This window comes from Morchella sextelata (genome assembly GCF_020137385.1).
Source record: "Morchella sextelata strain SCLS chromosome Unknown scls_4, whole genome shotgun sequence".
Taxonomy (NCBI): domain Eukaryota; kingdom Fungi; phylum Ascomycota; class Pezizomycetes; order Pezizales; family Morchellaceae; genus Morchella; species Morchella sextelata.
In genome coordinates, this window is record NW_025408619.1 from 275,515 (window position 1) to 300,688 (window position 25,174).

General features: G+C 50.7%; 8 protein-coding genes across 8 annotated transcripts; 5 read left to right on the forward strand and 3 right to left on the reverse strand.

The window, feature by feature from the left end:
• Positions 1-1,416: 1,416 nt before the first annotated feature.
• H6S33_009989 (uncharacterized protein) lies at positions 1,417-2,548 on the forward strand (the record flags this gene model as incomplete). The annotated part of the gene is made up of 2 exons (XM_044841904.1): positions 1,417-1,689; positions 1,751-2,548. The coding sequence occupies 2 exons, from the start codon at positions 1,417-1,419 to the stop codon at positions 2,546-2,548; spliced, it is 1,071 nt and encodes a 356-aa protein (XP_044697132.1).
• Positions 2,549-3,992: 1,444 nt separating this feature from the next.
• H6S33_009990 (uncharacterized protein) lies at positions 3,993-4,508 on the forward strand (the record flags this gene model as incomplete). The annotated part of the gene is made up of 1 exon (XM_044841905.1): positions 3,993-4,508. One exon carries the CDS (start codon positions 3,993-3,995, stop codon positions 4,506-4,508), a length of 516 nt encoding a protein of 171 aa, XP_044697133.1.
• Positions 4,509-5,692: 1,184 nt separating this feature from the next.
• H6S33_009991 (uncharacterized protein) lies at positions 5,693-9,456 on the reverse strand (the record flags this gene model as incomplete). The annotated part of the gene is made up of 3 exons (XM_044841906.1): positions 5,693-5,760; positions 5,835-6,844; positions 8,063-9,456. 3 exons carry the CDS (start codon positions 9,454-9,456, stop codon positions 5,693-5,695), a joined length of 2,472 nt encoding a protein of 823 aa, XP_044697134.1.
• A 2,725-nt stretch (positions 9,457-12,181) lies between these two features.
• On the forward strand, positions 12,182-13,663 carry H6S33_009992 (uncharacterized protein; the record flags this gene model as incomplete). The annotated part of the gene is made up of 3 exons (XM_044841907.1): positions 12,182-12,496; positions 12,578-12,793; positions 12,854-13,663. The coding sequence occupies 3 exons, from the start codon at positions 12,182-12,184 to the stop codon at positions 13,661-13,663; spliced, it is 1,341 nt and encodes a 446-aa protein (XP_044697135.1).
• A 1,063-nt stretch (positions 13,664-14,726) lies between these two features.
• H6S33_009993 (uncharacterized protein) lies at positions 14,727-15,298 on the reverse strand (the record flags this gene model as incomplete). Its single annotated transcript, XM_044841908.1, has 3 exons — positions 14,727-14,794; positions 14,827-15,170; positions 15,255-15,298. The coding sequence occupies 3 exons, from the start codon at positions 15,296-15,298 to the stop codon at positions 14,727-14,729; spliced, it is 456 nt and encodes a 151-aa protein (XP_044697136.1).
• A 189-nt stretch (positions 15,299-15,487) lies between these two features.
• Positions 15,488-16,965, reverse strand: H6S33_009994 (uncharacterized protein; the record flags this gene model as incomplete). Its single annotated transcript, XM_044841909.1, has 9 exons — positions 15,488-15,490; positions 15,548-15,565; positions 15,733-15,823; positions 15,916-15,938; positions 16,194-16,312; positions 16,379-16,401; positions 16,461-16,489; positions 16,737-16,763; positions 16,897-16,965. The coding sequence occupies 9 exons, from the start codon at positions 16,963-16,965 to the stop codon at positions 15,488-15,490; spliced, it is 402 nt and encodes a 133-aa protein (XP_044697137.1).
• Positions 16,966-17,254: 289 nt separating this feature from the next.
• On the forward strand, positions 17,255-18,204 carry H6S33_009995 (uncharacterized protein; the record flags this gene model as incomplete). Its single annotated transcript, XM_044841910.1, has 2 exons — positions 17,255-17,786; positions 17,840-18,204. The coding sequence occupies 2 exons, from the start codon at positions 17,255-17,257 to the stop codon at positions 18,202-18,204; spliced, it is 897 nt and encodes a 298-aa protein (XP_044697138.1).
• A 2,230-nt stretch (positions 18,205-20,434) lies between these two features.
• H6S33_009996 (uncharacterized protein) lies at positions 20,435-23,593 on the forward strand (the record flags this gene model as incomplete). Its single annotated transcript, XM_044841911.1, has 1 exon — positions 20,435-23,593. One exon carries the CDS (start codon positions 20,435-20,437, stop codon positions 23,591-23,593), a length of 3,159 nt encoding a protein of 1,052 aa, XP_044697139.1.
• Between the last annotated feature and the right edge of the window lie 1,581 nt (positions 23,594-25,174).

Genomic DNA, 25,174 nt, shown 5'->3' on the forward strand with positions numbered 1-25,174 from the left:
AACACCCCATCAACCTTTTCTGTGAAGGCGGCCAGGCTGGCAGGCTTGTGGGGGCGGAAGCCTTTTTTTATGTGTTTTGTCTGTGACTTGACCCATTGTAAAACCTCTCTATTCCTTATCCTTTTTTTCCTTTCTTCTGTTGCTGTGTGTGTTGATTGATCTCGAATTGTAATGATGTGCTGTGTTGTGTCTGCCATGCGACGTCATGGAACGGGACAATGATTCAGTGTGATAAATAAATGACTGGGGCAGGGAGGGAGGGGGGGAAATCTGGGAATCCAAGGCGTTTGTGTTGCTGTTGCCTACTACTCTTTTTTTTCTTCCTTTCTTTTTTCTCTATTCTTATGATACTAATATTTTTTTTTCGATGGACTGAACTGGATTGTATAGTGTTTAGTGATTTGAACAATGGGAGTGGAACGAACGAGTGATGATTCGTGAAGTGAGACATACGCTGTTAGTAATTTTATCTTAATAGATGAGCTATATAACTTGCTGCCGTAAAGTCAGTATTAGTAGTGGTAACTGCCGTCAGTGTCCTCATAGGCAGGATTGGTGATTGGTTCTGTTTCTCATTCGACTAGCTTCTGGTACGGTGGTACGCCTGGATCCTGTGTTTCGTGAGCACAACTTACCTTGATCACTACTTTTCGAAAATTGTATATAAGTAATCACAATCCCCTCCTTAGCAGCGAAACAAACACAAATCAATACTCGGGCCCATGCTCAAGTAATCCATATATTTCTTTAACCTGCATCCCACATATACGTCCCAATTCCGGGTGAATGCGAAAAGAGGGGACAGGATACGCAATCCACAATATAAGCCTTTCAAAGTTGAGCACTACATAGTACCTAGCTAGGCTACATATTGCACATGCATACATATATACAACCCTCAATGCAGGGGTGGGGGGTTGTGGTGAAAACCCCGCAAGTTGTTGCATTGAGGGGGGGTTGGATCTTCGGTCAAGCTTTTTTTTTGCGGGAGGGCGGGTGCAGTAACCGGGTCCGGGGGGCAGGGGTGCTGTTACTACGTGCGGTTTGATGCTGGGATCTTCGGTGGTGGGATGTAAGGTAGTAGTTGTTAGTAAGTGAGGAGTTTGGGCTGGTACTTGGAGGAAGAGGCGAGGGATTCGGGATCATGGATAGAGGGTTGAAGGAGTGTCTGGAACTGGGATGATGGCAGTAGTCAGTACTAGTAGTAGTATGGATATCTGTAGTAAGTAAGTAATCTAGAAATCGAGCCAAAACCAGAACATGTTGGAACATGGAAATGATTGTCCTGCAGCTAGAACAGGGTGTCAATGATCAAGAACCCCGTAGGCCCTTTCCCCCACTGTGTCATATGCACCCGCCCCCGCCCCCGCCTCTTCCTCTCTCCTTCCCCTGCCACTGCCACTCACCACCACAGCAATGACGCACGCAGAGCGCAACGGCACATTTCGCAGCAACGGCAGCGACGCCCCGGATGTGCTTGTCACGGTCCCGCTCCAGGTGTTCTACCTCCACTCGGGGGTCCTCAAGAGCGTGTCGAGACGCTTCGCGGCGCATATATGTCTGGGCAGACAGGATGCGCAGTTTGCCGGTGGAGCGATCGCGAGGCAGTATCGCTTTTATTATGGCGTCGATTATGATGGTGATGGGAATCCGAGTTTGCAGATTACGAGTGGGGACCAAGATCAGGGCGTAAGTTCTCCTTCCGCATTTGCTATAATCCAGTGCTGAGTAGTAGCTCGTTTCTCTGTAGCCGGTGCCTCCCTGCCGTGAGACCCAAGAGAAGCACTGCGCGGCCTTCCGCACCCTCTTCGCCTTCTTCTACCGCCAGCACTCCGCACTAACCACCCTCCCAGAATGCACCGCCGTCGTCGCCCTCGCCGCGAGCCTCGAGGCCCTCGACTCCATCGCAGACAGCGTCCGCGCCCGCCTCCTCGAGTGGCCGCACATCGATGCGCAGATCCGCGAGGCCCCGACAGCGTACCTCGTGCTGGGGTATAAGGTCAAGTCGGTGCGCGTGTTCCGCGAGGCGTTTATCCACGTCGTGGGGAAGCTGTCGTGCGGCCGGCACGAGGGCCTTGTGCGCTGGTGTAAGGACCGCAGTGTACCAGAGTGTGTGGTGGCGCTGGTGAAGGCGGAGTGTAGTCGTCTCACGGGGGTGTTTATGGCCGCGGTGAAGAGTCTGCAGTGTATTGGGAGTGGTGGCGCGGTGGGAGAGAGGGAGAGTGATCATTATAAGATTGCAGTTGCGGTGTTGAGGGAGCGGTTGGCATCGTGTTTGGAGCTGCATAGTGGGGAGGGAAGTGAGGGAGCGCTGTTTAGGATGATTGTTAATTGTAGGTTTGATATCTCGGCGTATGATGTAGAGAGGTACTCGAGTCGGGCGAATGTGGGGGCGGTGGTGAACAGCTCGGCGGGAATGGTGGAGAAGATTAGAGAGATCGCGAGAGGTCTGGTAAAGAATAACTTGAGACGGGGGGAAGAGATGGCGTATCTGACTTGTGCAGAGTTGGCGGACGATGAGGTGCCATGGGTGATATGTAGTCAGTGAGGGAAATGATTGTGCGGCAGGTTTTTCGGGTTAGTATGGTTTGGGCGGCAATTGACTGGGGGGACTAACTACATGTATTGATGGACTTGGTAGGAAGATATTTCTTGCAATAGATGGGTGATATCGAGTGCATAGAACACATTCAAAAGATGTCTGAGGCGAGCCTCAAGGTTCGGGGGGGCGATACAATGAGCCGAGTGATATTGGGTGACTGAATAGATTCTGGTGTAGGCCCTATTTCTTGTTAGTTTCGGTCAGCTCGAGTGCCCACTAAGTACTATTTCATCGGCAGAGGTATGAGCCCCTATTGCGAGAATTCAAGCGGACTATCGAAAAACGAGATGGTTGGAAGGAAGCAAAACAGACGTTGTATTTAGCATTGGGGATGAGTTATCTGACTACAAGTATGTACGCACATGTAGCCAAATAACCGCCATGAAGCAGGTGAAGACAAAATGAATGTAGACGAAGAGGGAAGAGGGAAGAGGGACTGCACTTGAAAGATTCCAGATGTATATACACCACGTCTCACAAAACACGGTGTCTACAAACTTTTACAACCTGGCTTTCTGGGTGGGTCCGTGGATACCGTGGCCACAAAGCGGAAGGGCCATTGCAACACTATAATACCATCCAACAGCTATATAAACACACCCCTCCAATTCCTCACTTCCTGAATACATGTATCCTCACCCATCTCGCATCTCGCGTCTAGTCTCTTCCCGCAGGAGCATAACCATTGTTGGTTTTGGGGTCTTTATATAATTAGACTGGGGAATTAAAAGGAAGTAATTCTCTGTTTCTCTATTGGTTTTTATTCTACATTGCAGCCGAGTCCCCCTCGCCCTTCACCCTTCCCCTCCTCTCCATCGACTATGTCCTATACATGCTGAAGGCTGTAGGGCTGGTGCTATCTACGAGTAAGTTGATATTTTAATGAATCTTTTCTCTGGATTGTGCCTTCTCAACCTGCAGATAACACTGCTCAAGAAAACAAGCTTGGTTCGAATCGGACGGTAAAGTGGTTTTTAGCCTAGCCTCAATTTCAATTCTGTGACTCATATTGAAATTTATAGCACTTAAGCAACAGCTTAAGTAGGTACAGCAGCTTGCTGCTAAGTAGGGGATGGGTACGAGACTAGGTACATATATGCAGGAAACGAGGCTGTGCATCCAACTGCGTGGCATAACTAAGCAGTACAGTCATTCACCATCGTTTAACGAGTACCCAGTTGACGAACAGGGGACTTTGGGCCAATGTAAATTAAAAGCACTGGAGATCTCGTAGTTTGGCTATTGCTTGACTGTTTCTTGTCGTACTTGGGATCCCTGTTCGTCAAGTGGCCGTATTCGTCAAAAAAAACGGTGAACGACTATACAAATAAATAGCCATCCACCTCCGCCTAAACCGATAGGAAAACCACACCTCCGCCATAAAGCTTCCATGGCGTTTTCCCACCTCCCCAACGAGCTCACCCTCCTCATCGCCGCCCACCTGGACATCCACTCCATCAATGCGCTCCACCAAACAAACCACCACCTGCACACACTCCTCACGCCCCTCCTGCACGACCTAGCAGTCACCATGCCCCACAGCGGCAACATCAGCATCTTGACCTGGGCTGCCTTTAACTACTACAAAAGCCTTGTCAGGATCCTCCTTCAAAAGGGCTTCTGCGTCAACACGGCGGTTCTCGAGATCATGTCTGCTCCGCCTGACGAGTGGGATGACGCAATACCGATGCTGTCCATACATGGCGGGATGGTGGCCAAGTTCTACGACTGTAGGATATGCGAGTCTATTGGGCCTGTTAGCGGGCGTCGGAAGACGTGGATTTGGTCCTGGCTGCCGAGAGTGGAGGTGGCGTTGCCAGGGGAAAGGCCGGCGTGTACGTGTGCGACGGCGGGCACGGCGGACGCGCCGTGCCCGTATTGGCCGAGAGGGACTAGGCGGGTTTGATGGGGGTCTGAGAGTGGTGGACATCGTGGTATATATACATAAGGATAACAGCTATGGGGCTAGCTCTGGCTAGAAGTGTGGTGGTTTTATTTCATTGCGTTTATTGTAGGAAAGCATGTCGTTGGTACTCGTATGAGCACTTGACTACCATACTTGCAGGGCTGTATTCGGGTCCATTATCTACGAAAATTAGATGTACGATATATATATTCAAGTGCAGGAAACAGACTCACAGGTCGAATGGTTGCTACTTTGTGCAATTGGATATTCCATCTTCTGACCAGCGGGCTGCGAATCATGCCTACATGTATGTCTATCATTCAAACCCCCAATCAACAGGCCAACCCCACCCCAAGCAAACCAAAATAGCTGCACATCATCCATTATTAACCGATCATCCAGTAGCCCAGCTCAGCCCAATCACCACATCACTCTAGTTACTACTATACATCTACACCGAGTGACGCCCATGAAGAACACACACAAACACACAAACACAAAAACAAACACAAACTCATGCTTCCAATTCATGCAGGCCATGCAGCTCTATTATCCACACACGCACAAACAAACAAAATCACACACACGTAAAACGCTCCAAATGAATGAAATAAAACGAAAGGCTTCATGCATGGGGTGGGTAGGGGGCGGAGAGAGGGAAGAGAGGGAAGGGAAAGGGGAAGAGGACTAATACACATATGTAGACAGAGATAGACTCGATGAGCGAGCGCAATGGGGGAGGGAGGGAACAGAGCGGCAATGAAGGAAGAAGTAGAATAGAGAAAGAATGGAAGAAGGAAATAGAAGAAGAAAAACCACCCTAGAGAAGTACGATAATGATAATGATAATGATACCGACAGACAGACAGAGATAGTATAAAAGCAACAGCCAATAACAAACAGCCAAAGGTAACAACAGCCAAAGTAAAGAGTAGGAAAAGTAGGGGGAAAAAAAGTATAGGTAGGAAAATAAAGAAAGAAAGAAAGAAAGGACCCCATGTATGCTATGCTACAACTGCATGCTCCATCCCGCGAAAAACTCACCGTCATTTTTGTTTTTTTGAAAAAAATCTATCCTATCCTACCATATCCTACGCTATCCATGATATCCAGCCATCCATGCTACGACTGAGGTCGAGAAATTGGGAGACAGGCACCGACAGACCGACAGACAGACCGCCAATCTAAGCCCTACTCCCCGTCCTCCTCACACGCGACATATTCTCCTTACACTCATTACAATACCATTTCGCTACATCCCCCACCCGTCAGCATACTCCCCTCATAAAAAACGCAAAAAAAGAGAGATGGGAGAAAAAAACATACCCTTCCCCCTCGGCGCCTGCTGCAGCCCCACACAATCCAGGTGGAACCACTCCCTCGGACAGCTCTCGCCATCACACGCCACCATCTCGCCATAGCTCACCTGCTGGCAGTAGCAATACACGGGCTCATCCTCGTCGTCCTCCGCGTCCGCGTCCGCATCGTCCTCCGGCTCCTCTACCTTCATGAGCGCCGCCGCAGACGAGTCTGCGCGCTTGCGCGCCCCGCGTTTGGAGTTGCTGCTGCTGGAAGTGGCGGGCTGTAGGCCATCGGAGGTGGAGGGCCGCGCTTTGGCGTGCGATTTGGAGGGCTTCTCCTTTTCGGCGGTGGGCGGTGCGTCTGGGGCGGCAGCGGCGGCGGCGGAGGTGGCGGACGTGGCGGACGTGGCGGATGTGGCGGACGTGGCGGACGTGGGGTCGTCGTGGCGCTTGCGCTTCTTGTCGTCTTTACGGTCGCTGGAGTCTTTTCTTGCGTGGCCGCCATGCCCGTGCCCATGCGCATGTGGGTGCTCCATCTCGACGCCCTGCATCTCCTCAGGATTGTTGGCGACGGTGATGCTGTGGTGTGTTTGTAGATCCTTTCTCCGCTTTCCGCCCGCTGGCTTCTCCGCTGTCTCTGTGGTATATGCTTTTGGCGCCTGTGGGTGGGGGTCGGCGGCGGCGGCGGTCCCGCCCATGATTACGTCGTGACGGTCATCGCGGAAGGCTTCTGGGCCTGGGGGTGGGCCTGTGACTTTGCTATTCCTTCTTGCCGCGGGGACGGGGGGTACTATTGTACCTTCGTCGGCGGCGGCGATAGCGGCAGTAGCAACAGTGGTAGAGGCGGCGGTTGTGGTGGGGTCTTTTTCTTTCTTGGTCTTGATAGGCGGGAAGAGGGCGTGAAGGGGCGATGGCGGGGGTCCCAGATGCGGTGATGATGCTGCGACGGAGATCGGTGTCTGGGCGGGGTGTGCCGGTGTGCCGGTTGCGGTGGTGGGTGCGGGCGCGGTGGCCGTTGTTGCGGGGCCGGGGTTCCTGCTGCGAGAAAGCAGTTAGAACGGGGCTCTGAACGGGATGAAGTGAAGTGAAGTGGAGTGGAGGTGTGCAGCAGGGACAGCGCAGTGCCGGGCCCTCGGGCTGCGACGGACGCGGCGGTGTCTCGGAAGGAGCCGCATAAGCGAGATTAGAAAAAAGAAAAACAGTCAGGGGTATCGATCACAACAACAACAAGCCGGTGGTGTTGCCAGGGGAATGAGAAGTGATAGAGTGAGAGGCAGGGCAGACAAGGCAGGCGTGGGGGAATCTGGGGAAAGGAGACAGCAGCAGCAACAGGCAACAACAACAACAACGACGCCCAATAAACAACAGTCCATAGATACCAATATCAACAACACCAATAACGATAGACACCAGACAGCCAGCTAGGCAGACACTGGGAATGTGCAAAAAGACGCAAAAAGGGGTAAAAGAACGAAAGAAAGAAAAACAAAAAAACAAAAAGGAAGGGATATGCGGCACAAAAACAATAAAAACAATAAAAGGGCGTTCTTCTCCCCTCCTCTTTCCCTCCTCCCTTCCCTCCACCATCCCTCCCCACCACACGGACAGCTGCAGCAACGCAGGGACTGAAAACACCCGGCGGCTTTTTTTTGTCCGTGCGGCGCGGGGGGTGGGTGGGTGTCCCTTTTTCTTTGGAAGGAGGCGGCCCCTAAAAAACCTATTAAAGTAGCCCATATCCCCATCTAATTGTACAAGCAGCAGCAGCAGCAAGAAACAAGGAAAAAAGGCTCACGCGCGATAGACGCATGGCCTGACAAACAGAGTGATAGACAAACTGGGAAAAAAAATACATACTCCTGACCCCGGCCCCCCGCCAACCCTGCCCATGGCTAATGACAAAGCAGCAAAACTGTGCAATAGTATGATAAAAAATAAAAATATAGAGAAAAAAACAGGATATCAAACTTCTTCAGCATATAAAGCCCCCACCCCGCCCCCACATGACACCGGGAAAATATTACAGTTACGCCTTTTTCTCCGAACAATACTTGTACAGACGCAGACCAAACAGATGAAAGGAGAAGGGAGAGAGAAATTGCCCAAAAAATAAAGTGCTTGAATCCATGAAGATAAACAGAAAGATAAAAGGAAACATGGTAAAAAGACCAAAAGAAAGACCCCAAGAAAAAAAAAAAAAGAGAAAAAAAAAGAAACAGAAACAAGAGTTCAAAAATGAGACTGGGGAGAATTTACCTTCGTCCCCCTCTACCCGCTCCCGCCCCAGATCCCGACTTCCCTCCCCTCTTGCTCGTCGTACTCGCCGGAGTGCCCGCCCTAGGGCTGACCGCACCCTTTGTCGCTGTCCCCGGTGCTGACACCTTCTCCGCCGTCGGCGTCTCCTTTGTCGTATTCGTCGTCTTTCGTCTCTTCTGCTGCGGCGGAACAAGCGGTGTAGTCGCCGTAGCGGCTGCGGCTGCTGCGGCAGCAGCAACCGGTATGAGCCCACCACCCCCGTTCGCCGATTGGTGCTCGGCCATCCGCATTGCCGATGCCAGGGCCTCCTGTTCCTTCCGTATCTTGGAGTTTCCGTGTAGCTTCTTCGTCGGCTGAGCGTGGTGGTTCTGGTCTCTCGGGGCCTGCTCATCCTCCTCATGAGCCGATGCTGCTGCCGCCGCTGCCGCTGCCGCCTGCTGTTGTTGGGCCGCCGCCGCCGCCTTCTGCCGTAATAGTGCCTCCCGTCTAGTTTCCGAGCGCGTATTCGATGTCTCCAACTCCCTCTGCTGCTGCGCAGCATGATGCCTCTCCTCGGCCTCCCTCTGCGCGCGCTCGGCCGCTCGAGCCTGTGCCGCCGCTGTCCCCTTCTTAACCGGCTCCTTGTAGGCCCAGTGCTCCGTGCTGCCCAGCCGATACAAATCCGGGATCTCGTGCTGCACATAGCTATACGCGTGATCGATACGCTGGAGGTGCTTTTGCAGCGCCTCGTACGCCGTCGTTATAACATGAATCTTCTCGTCCAGCGTCACAAGGATCTCCGAGATCTGCGTTCGCATCTGGAGACACCGCGACCGCCGCGTCTCGGTATGACCCAGGATCGTCTTAGCCCCCGCCGCGATCTCAGCCGCCTGGGTGGCTTCAAGCTCATGCAGGAGCATGGCCTCTGCAGGCGTGGCGAGCTCCTCCCGCCGCCGCTGAAGCTCGTCGAGCTGCTTCATTGCCTCCAGCGCTGGATCAAACTCGTAGGGGTCGTCGGGGGCCGGGAGCTCCTGCGCGGCAGTGATGAGCGAGCGCAGGACAGCCTCGGGCCCGTACGCCTTCGCGTCCACCTCGCGCAGGAGCGTAAAGTGGCGGATCGTCTCGGACGGGAGGGCGTCGACGGCATCGGTGAACGCTGTGAGGGCGGGGTAGAACTTTGCCGGAGGCTGGGTGGAGGGTGTGGGGTGGCCTGCGTGTGGGTTGGTGCCGTTGGCGAGACGGTTGCCGCTGCCGTTGATGCTGTTGCTGCCACCTCCGCCGCCGAGCTTGGGGTGCGCGGCGGTTTTTCGCGGGGGGTTGGTGCGGGCTTGTCGCATGGGTTGGCGGCGGGCACTGGACGGGAGGAGGGGCGTTGAGGGGCCCGGCACGGGGGGTGGTGCTGCTTTGGATGCCATTGGTGTGCCTAGGGTGTGTGTGGCGGACCTTGCACTGCTGCTGCTGCTGCTGCTACCGATATTGCTGCTGCTATAGTGGTGTTCTTGAGGGGGTGGGGAGAATTGTAGACCTTGGGGAGGCTTTGGGGGGGTAAAAGGGAAAAATATTAGTAATTCATTCACAGTAATGGTGGGTATTTTGAGGATGCTGCAGCGTGAGAAGAAAATATGTAGAAGCAGAGTTAGCAGCTGGAGAGCAGAGCAGAGGAGGGGTCCTGTCTTCAGCGTGTGAGCGAGCGGGAGTGAGTGGTGTGTGGAGTATGGTGTGTGTGTGTGGGGGGGGGGGGGTGTAGATGGATGGACTGGCTGTCCCGTGAGAGGATGAATTCACCTTCACTACAGAGTCTGGTAGCCTGCGAGTTCTGGGGATGACACAATGGGCACAACCACGTTACCCGGACGGGGATAACACTGTAACTCTGCCCAGCCTGCGATTCTGCAGAGCCGCAATTCAGCATTGCATTGTTGCGCATTGAGCTTGGAGCTCGAGATTGACGATACCTCTCCCTGGCCGACCAACAGGACTGACCTAGGGCATCACTAACCTCTCCAGCAGCTTTGAGCAAGTTTGCACTGCTCTACGCGTACGCTGACTCCCAGGCCGACAGAGACAGAGCTCGGATTCGATGTAGGAAGTCTCAATTGCAATTGATCAATAGAAATCGGATGAACGGTTCTGTTACGAAGGAGGGGGAATGGAAGCCTATCAACTTATACACATAAAGATGACACGTCTAGCTCGGCTAGACTGTGGATCCCGCTACGTTACTAAGACCACCTTACATTGGAGCTCCTAGTACGCATATCAGACAGCTTGGTTCATCGAGTGCACTGGTTGTGCGACGCAGTGCATGGAGCTGTTATCAACTTAGCTACATATCATCAACCATGGCTACTTATATTGACTGTCAAGCTCAATTGGATGAACTCCAGGAGAAGCTTGAATCTTTTAAGCTTTATTAGCTACAGGCTGAATGCAAGTCTGAAACTCTAGGAACTAACGCCAAATCCAGTTACAGCTACAAACAAACAAGTCCTTCGTTATATCTAATTCTATTCTAGCTGGATTCTCTATACCAACTTGGAGTACAGTCGAATCTCCCTAAGGGTACTTGCTATAAGAACAATCGCCCCATAAGGGTAGGTGTTTTGGGTCCTTATCGGGCTTCGTATATACAAATTCGCTCTTACTATAATGGTACAGTACAATCTCCTTATAAGCGTTCGGGCTATAAGGGTATTCGCCTTATAAGGGTAGGTATTTGCTCCTCCTCCTATAAGGGTAACGGCTCTATAAGGGTACCAAATTTCGGTCCCGACGTACCCTTATAAGGATATTGTACTACTGTACCAAAATTCTGTTCCGACGTACATACGTACCCTTATAAGGCCATTCAACTATACCTCCATCAACCACAACCTCGCCCACCCGTCCCCGAGAAAAGGTCCCCAGAGATCCGGAAACCACGACCACAAGGCTATATCTAACCTCTAGCTTACGCACACCCCACCAAACGCATCACCACCTCCAACCTCTGCCGTCTAAGCATATAAACAAGACTCACCGTGCCTAGTGGGGTGATTGGGGGCTTTTACAATCAATTCCGGGGGAGTATACGTACTATACTGCCCTCCCGATCGACGTTGACGTTTCATCCAGGGTGCTCCGATACGGGACCCTCCATCTCTTGATCTCCCTCGGAATCATTTCCCCGCTGTGACACACTGCGAGCTCGAGTCGGACGGGCCCGGGGGCTTTTTCGGCGTTGCTACGGCATACGTAAGTAGGGTAGGTACATGTACCACCACAGCAGATACAATGCGTATCTATGAGTCGTGAGGAGGAGGAGGAGAGAGGGTGTACGTTTGATATAACGTCCGGTTAAACCTCACCGGTGAACGAGGCCCCAAAGAACTCTAAGCGGAAGCACGGCGAACAAGCGTATGTATATTAAATATTCGAATTTTTGATCCAAAAAGGCCTAGAAAATACAAGGAACCACATAACCTTCTCCCCCCCCCCAACCCACGCACCCGTCAAACACGCACTCTCACTCGTGCAACGGATGATAATCGATGAAGCAGCCAGCCAAGCTAACCCAAACCGGCAACAGCCCTATGCAGCCAGACACCTGCTGTACCCGCTCCCGCCAGCGTACAACGTCCGAGTGAGTTTGTGTGTAGAACAAACGTCTCTGGCACTGGCATCTATGTACATACATACATGTATAAATGATTTCAATCAGTAACGGATGATGGCACCATAATGACCCGCAGTATCCCCAACTTCTAAAAATAATTAATCACGAACAACCCGACTTCAACCCCCATCCCTGTGCAACACTACATGATGACACTCTAGAGTAACAGCCAGCACTGCCACAATCTTCATATGCGCATAACCTGCAGAGTTAGTTAGGGTATATAGACCTCAGGGGGAAAGCTTATTCGACGCCCGTCACCACTGCAGTTCGTACCCTGACACACCTCACCTCACCTCACCGCCAACCCAAACCAAACCAAACCCTTAATTTCACCCTTCTACTCCGCCGTAGCCATGCATTAATTGATAGCCGGCCGTTTGGGAAGAGGGGGTAATATGAAACCTGTCCTCCTCCCACTACATCATATCATCCCATCTCTTCCCACCTCCAATACATCATATCTCCATACTCAAACCGCAACCATGGTGACAGAAACCGAACAATCCATCGAAGACCTCAAGCTGTCCACAACCTTCCACAACAACCTCACCATCCACTCGCGCTCCGGCACGCACGAGCAGCTATGGGCCCGCGTAAAAATGATCGGCGCTGGGGCCTTCGGCGACGTCTGGCTCGAGCAGAAGGTGCGCGCTGATCACACAGCGGAGTTGGGGGAGGCGGAGGCGGAGGTGGAGCGGGTACCCGATGTGGACCTGCGGGCGGTCAAACGGATACGCTATACCGGCCAGCACCTGGACTGGTCCAGGGAGCTGAAAATCTTGGCGCAGTTGAAGAACGTGAGAGTCCATATGCTGTGTTTGTGTTTGGGAGATTCTGGCGAGAAAGAGGGAGAGGGAGCTAAAGGGAGATATTGTTAGAACCCATCATTTGTGGACTTTCGAGGATGGTATGACGATAGGAGCAACTATGTCTACTTCGCAATGGAATACATGCGCCACGGCGACCTCAGCCAATACCTCAAGAAAGCCGGCCCCTCCGCCAGGCCACAAGCAAAAGCCATTGTCTCCCAAATACTAAAAGGCCTCATAGCCCTCCATGATCAAAACATCTGCCACCGGGACATCAAATCCAAGGTCTCTCCCTTTCTCCACTCCCCTCCTCCCACAAACCAGCCATACTAACCACTCCCGTAGAACATCCTAGTAGCGCACACCAACCCCATTACCGTCAAAATCGCCGACTTCGGCCTCTCCAAACACGACCACAACACCACCTCCCTCCGCACCGCCTGCGGCACCTCCCATTACATCGCCCCTGAGCTGCAGGGCTTCATACGCCCGTCACGCAACCGCCGCACCTACACCAACCTCGTCGACATCTGGTCACTCGGTGTCTTGACACACGAAATCCTCACCACGCAGCTTCCCTTTCTCCAGTGCGCCTCTCCCGATTCCGATTCGGATTCAGACTCGGGGGACGAAGACTCGGAGTCAGGGATCGAGATGGACTCCCGCTTCGAGAACCAGGAGGAGACGGTGGAGTATCCAGAGATGGATATGGCGCTATTTGCAAACTACTGCAGCGGCAAAGCCTCTTTCCCCCGAGGGCCGCTGGAGGCGGCGGGGATCAGTAGTGCGGGGATCGCGTTTGTGGAGGCTGTGCTGGTTGCGAATCCGCGGTCACGGATCTCTGCGGAGAAGGCTTTGAGGCATGCGTGGTTACTTGATCCGATGCTGGAGCCGTATGGAGTCGCCGGAGATGAAACGGCGGCGGCGGCGGTAGCGGTAACGGAGGTGTCGGATTCGGATGGTGGTGATGTAGTTCGAGAGGAGGAAGAGGGGGAGGAGGAGGAGGGGAGGGAGATGGGGGTGGTGCTGCATAGGGGGAGTGAGATGTTTAGAAAGAGGTATGCGGCGAGGGAGAGATTTAACAAGTTTGGGGTCAATCGGGCGGGGGTGATGCAGCAGAGGTATGCGAGGGAGAGGAGGTTTGTGGATATGTAGAATAGCTGGCTACTAACATGTCGTTGGGTTGGGGTGTGTGTTTGTGATGGGTTTTGATTATTGTAGATATTGGGGGCTTTAAAAGTAGTGTTTATATGTAGGACTGGTGTATATAAAAAGTTTATTTAATTAGTTAGCTTTCCACGAGTTTAAAGAGAGGAATTTTTGATGACATTAATGATATATTGCTTCATCGAGCGTTTTGGATTTCGGTATGGATTTCGGGTTCTACACGTTGCGTGAACCGCGGAAGAGAAGCTCAAGCTCAGTTTATGATGACGAATTAAGAAGAAGAAGAAGAAGGAGAGGAAGAAGAAGAAGAAGGAGAGGAAGAAGAAGAAGAAGGAGAGGAAGAAGAAGAGAGCAAAAACAAAAGAAATAGCCGAAGATAAGAGCAACTATAGCTAGTGAGGACACAGTGCTCGCTGTGACCTGTCCTTTGACCCAGTGACCATTTGTCCTCTCATTGCGGGTGGTGCACATGTACCTACATGTACACATGTACCTACATGTACACAATGTCATGCAGCAGTTGGCGTACGCACTGCACTGCTCTGCTCTGCTCGCGTGCGCCGTGTGTTACTGGAGAGTTTTCGGCCATAATCATGCAGCTTGGCAACATTTAATTTGCATTTTGGTACAATGTGGCCCGATCATGAAATATCACTCACGGGTGAAACTAACTTCACAAGACACGAAAACCTCACAGCTAGCTATAGTTCACCACATCTAAGACAAACAACTACATTCAATTTTCTCAACTACATCTCAATCTCTACAAACAAATCCTCTCCTCTCCTCTCCTCTCCTCTCCTCTCCTCTCCTCTCCTCTCCTCTCCTCTCCTCACCCCCCTAGCCTCCACCAAGCCCCCTCATCCCTCAGCCACCCTAGATAGCAGTGCTATAGCTACTACACTTCACCGTCGTCGTCCCCAGCGGCGGGCACGTCAGACAGGTCGTGACCACCTGATAGCTCGTGCAGCTCGCCACCGGACAACTACTCGTCGAGCAGCCCACCGTCTCCGTCGCCACCGTCTGCGAGCACGTTCTATCAATAGTACAATCATCCGTCGTCTTCGTTACCACACACGGGTTCGGGCACGGGTTCGTCGTGGTGCTCGAGCATGGCACCTTGGTTGTCAGCGTGACCGTGGTCGTGTTACTAACCGTGACCGGGGGCAGGGTGTAGGTAGTGTAGTTAGTGACGGGCGGGAGGGTCAGAGTGGTTGTGTTTGTGACGGTGGTAGCGGGGAGGGTGAGGGTGGTGGTGTTGGTGACGGTGGTGGCGGGGAGGGTCACGTAGATGGTCGCCGTCTTGTAGATGACGGTGGTGATGTTGGTGCAGGTGGAGGTTGGGGTGGTGGAGGTGATGGTGGTGGTGGTGGTGGGCTTGACGGTGATGAAGGTGATGAGGGTTGCGAGGGAGGGGTTGAGTGTGGCGAGGCTGAGGGATACTCTAGTTTGGGGGTCGGGGTTGGCCTCGGGTTCTGCTTCGGCGTGGACGATGCTAGAGGAAATTATATATGTTAACTAACTCACCAATTCCCTAAATTTATAGCTAAGCTAGATCCTCAAAGAGTAGAGTCCATACCTGCAGAGAAGCGCAAAAACACCAGAAATAACAGAGAGCTTCATAATTGCAATTATTAATATACTGAAAGATGAGTCTCGAGATTTGTAGCTTGTCGATGTGATACTCCTTCTTCAAAAAGGGCAGATATCACGAAGCCTTTATACCCCCTCTCGAGGCCTCTCGATCCACCACAAGTACTACAATACAAATTCGAAGTGCCAGTACAGTTCCACCAACTACTTAGTACTGTACTACTGAAAAAAAAACCCATTTAGTAATTATAAAAAAATATAAATTAAATGATTACTTACTCCTCCCATACCGCCCCACTAGACCATTGCCACAACCTTATCGTACCGCACCATACCAACCCCCCAACCTCGATACTCTCAATCCATCAAGCGACCTCGCGATCATTCCCACCGCAACCCACGATATGCCGTGCCAGCCCGCACCCAATTAACAATGCCGAAGAATTTGAACACAGCTACGGTACCTGATCACTCGAACACCGCACTCGATCCAACCCCTTCCATCGCATGACGGTATTACAACCGGTGCCGTCGTACAACTGGCCCAATATATTGCTACATGTAGTAAAGCAGAGGGTTAGCGAGAGGTATCCAATGATAACGCTTCCCATTTATTATCCTGTGCAACCGTCGACCTCGATACATACATTGATCGTGCCAGTCTACCCTTCTGCAAAGCCCACTATCAGTTAGTCGCCGAGCTCGAGATGCACTTCCTCCCACCGTACCGTCGACGTTGCAATAGTACGGTTACAGCTCAGATGTGAAGCTATCGGCACCCCCGGGGTACCACAAGTTTTTTGGGGCTGCCAAGGGATTCGGTAGGCGAGCTCGGAACGCTGAAGCGTATTCCAGATTCTAGACTCTCAGCTGTAGCTGTAACCTCTAGATCTGGATCTAGCTAGATGTTTTGAACGGGGACCACCTGCAGTGCTTGAACGGGAACATTTGTCGGTTTGTACAGCAGTCCGAATGTGGGGACCTGGAGTCTCGTTTGGCCAAATGTTACTTTGTTGATGTGGACCTGGGTCACACAGTACGCGCCTACTCGTTTATTAGTTCAATTGTCTGGTTCTACTACGCAATATCTACTATCGATGCTCGACATACATGTATCTCTACAATCTACTAATCTATGGAAAGGCATCCCTGTTGCCACGCTATATGCCCTTAGTGGCCAATCTACAACTACCCGGTTTCCGTTGGGCTACCGAGCCGGTACTTAGCGCAAAAATGGAAATTAGCTTTGGACAAATATTGGAAATGACCGCAAATATTGGAAATTACTTTGGAAATATTGGAAATTACTTCGCAAATATTGCAGATGTTGGAAATTACTTCGCAAATATTGCAGATATTGGAAATTACTTCGCAAATATTGCAGATATTGGAAATTACTTCGCAAATGTTGCAGATGTTGGAAATTACGGTGGAAATGATGGTGGAAAAAAGAAAGGATTGAACTTACTGTTCGCTCTGCATCATCCTGCCTACTCTACTTGTAGCTAGTCATATGAAAACAGCGACACGAAATATTTATTGAAATCCTAGAATAAGCTGATATCAACTAGAGTGCATAGCCTGTAAGCAGATATATGGAATCAGAATAGAGTAATGCATCAATTGACCGAATTGAATGTTGGATTGATGTCGGATTGATGTTGTTGTTGCTGTGTTCTGCTCCTAGGAGAGTTCATGACTTTTCGAGAGAGTTGCTATGTTGCCTGAGTAATGATGAGAGCAACGAATTAAGCTCATCCAAGGAATTTGTTTTGATTCACTACACCTATCTAGGAAAACTATTTCCCCTCAATTTTCGAATCGTATTAAGGTGCTGCCGAGCTTTAATAGGACTCTCGTGTCGCTGGCCATCCCCTCCTTCTCACCAGCCCTCCACCGCTCTCTTCATTCTTCACGGACGCTCTTGGATAAGGCAAGAAACCTTATATAGAGTACTGGGTTGCCATATCTTCCCTGTATCTGAAAATGGTAAAGTGTATCGACCCCCAGGGCGATGTGGTTATCAACACATCCGCCGAAGGCTTTTCCCTCCTCGTTTCCTCCAAAATCCTCTCCGTCGCCTCGCCCGTCTTCGCCGCCATGTTCTCCCCGCACTTCCGCGAGGGCAACTCGCTAGCTACAGCTTCCGCTCCAATCACAATTGACTTATTGGAAGACGCACCGGCGGCTCTGGAGAACATCTGCAACGTGCTGCACTACAAACATGACCTCGTCACGGTGCAGATGCGCTTCCATGATCTACTCGAAATCGCGGTCGTCGCGGATAAGTACGACCTGGCTAAGTCATTAGGACCATGGCGAGATAAATGGCTGAATAGAGTTATATTACCAGACTGTGGCTCATGTGACGGGGGAGGCTGGCAACGGGAGATATTCATGATGTATGTGTTTGGACAGGCATCTGAATTCAAATCGTATACGTCGATGGCGATTACATGGACGGAGCCCTGTGAGGAGGAGGGGGCAATGTTTGAACCGCTTCCGGATAGCATCATGGGTTTGTGGTAGATGTTACACCATTCCACCTTAATACTACTGACAAATCCCTAGCCGCAGCCCACGCCGTCCGCCTCGCCGCCATAGACAAGATTCTCGCCGTCGCCGAGACTGCCCGCCTCCAATATTACTCTCCTGGAAGGAAGTGTAGGAGGTCGCAAGGCTGCGACGCTACCCTTCTGGGCTCTATCATTCACTGCTACTCAAAAATCGGCATATTCCCGCTACCGCAACGCCCATATGAGATATTTTGTGTTGGAGGTTTATCACAAAGCTTGGAACGGATCCGGGGATCACTTACCGGACATGAGGAGTGTGTGACTTCGTGGTTTAATGAGATGATTAGTGAAGTGACCAAAGTGATGGAGCCGGATGGAGTGCCGGGTCTAGAATTAGAGGCGTTCATGAAATCGAAGTAATAAGTAGATGAATGATTTAGTTAGAAATTGTGCACAATAATATAGGAATGCGTTATAGTAGACTCTCAGTAGTCTCGTATCCAGGCTTTTGTCGTGTCACTCGTTATACAGACACACACGCACAGTCTGTGGACACGAGATTAGGCTCTCAGTTACGTTATCTATGCCCAGCTTCTGTAAAAGTTTGTACTAATACACGGCCATAATACTGCCTGACCTATACCAAAGCAGAAGTGGTTAGAAATAGCCTATACTAATCATAAAAATAGATAGAAACCTCCATATGTACTTACACCCACATACAGTATTGGTGCCGCATGGGACGGTGTTGGCTGCTTAGCCATTTGTAATATTCACGTTCTTGACGAACTGATGTTAAGGCGTGAATAACTGTAGCGACGAACTGATGTGATTATGATGATGGTGCGTAGGGTAGTGAACACGAGAAGTAGCCTATATATTACCCTTCACTTCTGACCACGTACATACCTGTACTTTCCACCCGCCTTTCGACTACATTTCCACCACATATCCCGCTTGTCCTGATATATATATAGGTGGCCATCTTTCTAGATGGCATGTGCCACAACGCTGATGGTATACCTCTAGAAGGCTAAAAAAAGATTTGAGGTGAGCAGACGGGGGTTCTCGAAGTCTTCGTCTCAAGCGGACAGTTCGACCAACTATACCTCGAGATTGCACGAGTCAAAATATTCGTCTAGAAAACGGTATTTGTTTTTTCAGTTACATACCGTAGATCTGCCTACGTTGTCTACACTAGATAGGTGGCGATTTGACCTCAAAACGAGTACTAAACTGGTAGTTGTCTGTATATAAGCTGTAAGTCGAAGCATAATTTATATAGGCTATTGAGTTGAACAGTCAGATACTGGATATATTGATTGATTGGTAATTCATTAATTGTATGCCAGATACAGGATATAGAATTCGGGGGTTTATTGGGAAACAAGGGCATATTCTAAAAATCAATTACATTGATTCGACACAAAGAAAGTGAACTCTCAAAGAGAAAGCTACAATTGCGCAACCAATGGCCGGGAGTTCCACGAAAAGATCTAGAATCGAGGAGATCTAGAGTTAAAGTTGCCTGTATATTGACCACCCACCTACACATTGACTTTATACCCATCCTAATTAAAGCATCTAATTCATGGGTGATCAATCCTCTCTTTTGTGTTCTTGAAGTCGAAATCCATCTTTGATATGTAATAATCAATTATTAACCGTTTGGATTTTTACAGATTCAAAAAAATTTCATACAGAGTGATAACTCATGAAGTGAGACCCGCAATTACCTCCTATCACGGTATATTTGAGTCCACACCCCACACACACCAACTCAGCCCACATCTATTTATAGCGCAGCTTTAACCTGGTAAGGAGGCCAGAATAGGCGCAGCTCTACTCTAGTCTGCCACCCCTGTCAACGTCATTCCCCATAACCCACCTTCTCTTCTTGAATCCTAAAGGTTGATCTCGAGCACGACAATTGGTCTGTCAGTGCAGTATCGCATTGCACCATTCGTTCATTGGATTGGGATGATGCGGTTTGAAACAATATCGTGTAGTTACGAGTTTAAATGAGGGGAGGAAGGAGAGACCAGGGTGGAAGAGTACGTACCGTGCTCTAGCTAGCTAGTGTAGGGTAGGGATAGGGCGGAGTGTGGAGTACCTACCTACAACGTGCCTTATGCAAAGAAAAAGGCACAGCAGAGAAAGCACTGCACTCTACTCTTCTACGTACCAGAGAAAATCCTACTCCCAGCAAATTAGCATCCACAAGTGACCACCCATCATTGCATACAGCGTACAGGCTGCGCCTTCCTTCCTTCCTTCCTTCCTTCTTCTGGAACGTTTTGGAGAAGAGACAACTCCTTACCTCACCGCCCCCCCCCCCCCCCCCCCCCCCCCAACTTCTTCATCACCGCTTACAACCATCGTCGTCATTCAGTCAGCCCCCAACCGCCAACCCCTCTTCCTTCAAGATTGACTGTTAAAGGTGAGGTATCTACTACCATCATCAGCAGTTAGTCGTGCAAGGCCCACCATTCCTAGTCAAAGCTTAGCCAGGCGCTCGGTAACATCACTCAGACCTCAGACATCGTCTTGTATGAGCTCTGACTATTGACTCCAGAAGCTCTCTTCATACACTCGAATACGTCAACTATTACCCATCCGAAATTTCCCTGCAGTACATACCTAACAGATAATGATGCCCCGCCTAAATCTCCTCCGTCATCACCGTCGGTCCAGCAATGAGCAATCATCAAAATCTACACATAACAAGCCATCCACCACCCCTCCGCCGCATACCCCCTCACCAGAAATCCTCCCTCCGCTCAACATTGGTAGCGGTTCACCTAGCCTCGGCACACCAGACACGTGGCTCGCCCCCACCACCCCAACCACCACCCCAACCGCCCCCGAACCTACCCCTCTGAGCCGCACCTCGACCGAGCCCGCCCGTTCACCAAAGAAGTCACGAAAGTCTGCTGACAAGGAGCGGAAACAGCAGAATGCATCATCACCGCAAGCGCCAAAGGATAAAAGGAAGCTAACGCTCCTCAATCCTATGTCGCTTCTCTCGCGCCGACGGAGCTCTCAGTCTACGATTGAGAAGCAGCAGAAGACGGCGCGCGACTTGCCAGATGACTTTGATCCCGGGATTATATACGGGACACGGCATCCTGATTGGTCATCAGGTCCAAGGCGGGGTGGATTGCTTCCAGTGAATAGGCAGGAGACTGGGGGAAAGGAGTTGTTGAAGGTTGAGGTTGTTAAGGAGAGGAATGGTCAAGGTTTCAAGGAGCATTTTGAAGATGAGAAGGGGGCCGAGGGAGATATTATTCCAAATAAGGAGAAAGTGCAGGAGCAACAGAGGTCATTATCGGATGTAGGGCCGCAGAGGGCGCCAATGACGTCGCCCCCGTCACCGCCAATGAAAGCCCCTCCACCACCTCCAACTCCGCCAAAGGATCTTTCGCCTTCACCTCCAATTCCGTTAAAGGAAGCGACAGTCCCAGTGCCGCCAATAGTCGAGACAGCGCCAGAAGAGGAATCTGATAATGAAGGCGAGCTTCATTCACCACCGGATGGGCGTCCAAGAGTTTCTTTATTCGATCACCCACTCTCACTTCCGCATCATCTGATCAACAATTCTTCCCGCTTCTCATTTGAGGGTAGTAGCGCTGCAGGGGAATCAACAACGCAGTCAAATGATAACCTCTCGCTCATCCCGCGGACAGCTCCTGATTTTGATCCCGACGATTCCGACGCTGAAATGGATATGGATGATATAGATATGGACGGCGAGGACGACGATGGTTTTGAGCGCGCAAACGAAGGAATGTTTGGAGAAGGGGATGAATATGAGGGAAGTGATGAGGACGACGATGATGATGATGGCTTGGTCATGGCGTTACAGCCTATGTCTATTGGTCTTCACCCAATGTCCATTGGACTTGCCGTCTCTGGAGGAGATGAGTCTTCACAACACAGCTCCACTGTGGCACCCGAGGGAGAATACACAGACATGGAAGAAGAACTCCCAACAATGGACCCAAACCCTGGTGCGGTAGTTCCATACACCGGTACTGAGGTCCCACTGCGGAAGCGTATTGCCAACCCACGAGGCTACGACCTCGATGATGACTCCGATCTCGACTATCTTGAGGACGGAGATGGAAATGGCGACAACGGAATCGAGGGGTATGAAGATGAGGACGACATGTATTTTGATGACGGAATCATCATGGATCCAACCCCGCAAGACATAAGTCAATATATAACGGCACCTGATACTGCCGAGGCTACACCCCTCGGCGCTTCAAACCCTCTACTATCTGAAGACCAGAGGCTTTCTTTATCAACAGTTGGAGTTTCCAGCGGTGGGGCTATGATGGTTGAGGACGGTAGCATGAGCGGTACTCATGGTTCCGCCACCAACGGCGGTGGCTCCGGCACGGATAATCGTTCTTTCCCCCCCTTCATCAACCCGATTGGTGGCGGCCTTGGTTTTACCCAAGAACATGCCCAATTCTATGCGCCAGACGGCACAATGCTCGACGGAAACGGCTGCCCTCTTGCGCTTTCCACCCTGACACAGTCTCTCCATGCATACCAAAAGGAGCAACAGCGTCTTGCTGAAGAGGAAGAAGGTTTAAACGATCCTCTCAATGGCTACGAAAGTGACTACAACCCTTATTCCTACTCACGAGGCGAATCTCGGAGTGGGTATTACTCTGATGAGTACGAGGAAGATGACGAAACTATGGTCGCCGCAGCCAATGCCGAGGCACTAGCGTACGACACCGAGTTTTACGGGCAAGAATTTGGTTTCTATCCGGCGCCGCCATCATCCGCCTCCGATACATCAGAGACGGGAGCATATGGCGGCTACTTTGGGCCACCTGGAGGCGAGATTCTACAGCGGCCCCCGTTGCTAAGAAGACCGTCGCTCACGCCGATAAGTGAACGCAGTGAAAGCTCATGGAGGAACAGTGCAGTCTTCCCTGTGGAGGGATGGAAAGGACTTGGCGCTCAGCGGCCGCTGAGTGCGCTTTCTTTTGGCGGCGGTGGTGAAGAGACAGGAGGTGGAGATGGGAGTTTAGACGCCTTGATGAAATTGAGGAGAGGTGCGTGGGGTGGGAGTAACGGGAGCATCAAGAGCAGCCTTGCTGGGACTGGCGGAGGAAATAGTCCAGTTGCGCCACCGCCAGGATGGGGAGCTATGGGCGGTGCGGCAGGAAGTCCAGGTGTTAACGGCGGGGGCGGGAGTCCTGGGGTACTCCCGGGAAGCCCATTAGCAAGCACTGGGAGCTTCATGAGCTACCCTCCAGGGTTGACCCCGCCACCGGGCTTATCACCGCCGCCTGGTTTGGGTTATCCGCCACCACCAGGATTATCATTACCACAGGGCCTATCTCCCCCACCCGGATTATCCCCCCCACCTGGCTTGCCTCTTCCACCTGGCCTTTCGCCGCCACCTGGACTTTCATCACCGCCACCGGGTCTAGCACACCCAGGCGTAAACGCGATGCTGCCGACAAAGGGCTCGTTTGATGAGCAACAGCTGCTGATGATGCAGGGGAGGCAGATAATGCAAATGCAGATGCAAATGCAAATGCAAATGCAAAACAGCTCCCCAGCGGCCAATAACGAATTCTATCAACAGAATTCGGGAATGCAAGTACAGACCCAAGCCCAACAATCACATCAGAAAGCTTCCACGGCAGACTCAAGCTATGCGTCTGCGGTTGGGTCTCCTGTTGATACGACAGGCCAGGATGAAGGGGAGAAGAGGGAGGAGGTAGAGAATTGGGTTTTTAATGGTAGAAGAGTCGGAAGCAGGGGAAGTAGAGGGAGTTAGTCCCGCCAGAAAGGCTTAGAGGGACCGAGCCCTTTTCCTGGCTGCGCTGGCAGGCCAGCAATCAATTCATTTCTTCATATTGGTGTTAGCATTCTGGGACTTTTTTTTTTTCCTCTTGTCTTTTTCGTAAGGGTTATTTAATTTTAAAATCCGGGGTTGTGGGTGGGGCTTTTTGTACTTTGTTATTTCTGGGACGAGGGGCAGATGGTGGATTCTTGCGTGTAAAAAAGTACATACATCATTATAGTAGTCTTCAAGATCCTTGAATATAACCTCCATCTCCAGTAGTGACGGTATTATTGTATGCGTGCAGATGTAGGCACACGGTATCACTCGCCTTGGCTGTGGCCACTTTCGGTTTAGCGTGCATGCCACCGCAACTAGCTGCGGGCCTGACCTCAAGAGCGGTGCTCAACCTTGGCTATCTCAGGGAGAAAAATAATATTACTTGCTAGAGTGCCATAAAGCCAGCTGGAGGCGATGTTCAAGAGGTCGCATGACGAGTGAGCGTTCTGGTCCGCAAGATCTCGAGCCTGAAGGGGACCAACAACCAAGAGGAAGGCGTGCTTCGAGATGATTAGAATATCTGAACGTGAATTGATCGGAACCCAAGATAACAGTGAGAGAGTTGTATGACAGAGAGATGCGAAACCTCGATGACTTTATAGTTGTGTCTTTAAATGTCACCACCTATTTTGACGCGTTGGGACCATAGTACCCAGCTTGATTTGGCATATTAAATGAATTAATCTCACATCTAGATTTTCACGAGTGATAATTCATGACCAAATTGTCATCGGCACCTATACAAGAGTGAATATTTGTAACTTTGAATGTGACAATGCAAGGAAGAGATTATAATTGAGACTACTTCTTAATTCGTCTCTATATGTTTCCATGGCCAAAAACAGAGCGCATAAGCAAGCATGTATGTGTTCTGCCCGATAGGCGAAATTTTCCTGTTCACGAACTGGGCGCCCGGTTCAATGAGTTTTTCCAATGGGTTGCCCTGCTCAGAAGCACCATACAAAATTTGAACGGGTTAATCTGTTCAGCAAATTCATAGGATGTTGTCCCATTCAGAAAGACTTTTAGCAGTGAAAATCAACAAACTCACCCGGTCCGGGAGATAGCCTTAACTTCCACAATCATCCTATTGTAATTGTATTCAATTGGATTGATATTATATTAATCCACATAACGCCTGTACTCAATTGGTTTTTGATCCTCCAAAATAAAAATATATTACATCTAGTATTTGGCCTCGAAGAATTCAAAATAAGGTGATTTAGTTAAAAAGACGTTTCACTACACTACTTGGTTGTTTTCTTGGACCCAATCTCAAGCGAAACTTGATTAGAATTCATACTTTCCCAATCGTGCCCCGTTCAAAAAGGCTGTACAGTTCACGAACTGGTCATCCTGTCGGGGAAATCAACTGAACCGGGCGCCCAGTTCGCGAACTGGAGGATTTGCCTATCGGACAGAACATATGCATGCATGTCTTTCGATCTTAGCGACAATATGCCCCCATTGCCAATGTAATAAGAAAGAAGGTGATACAGTAGGATTTCGTTGACG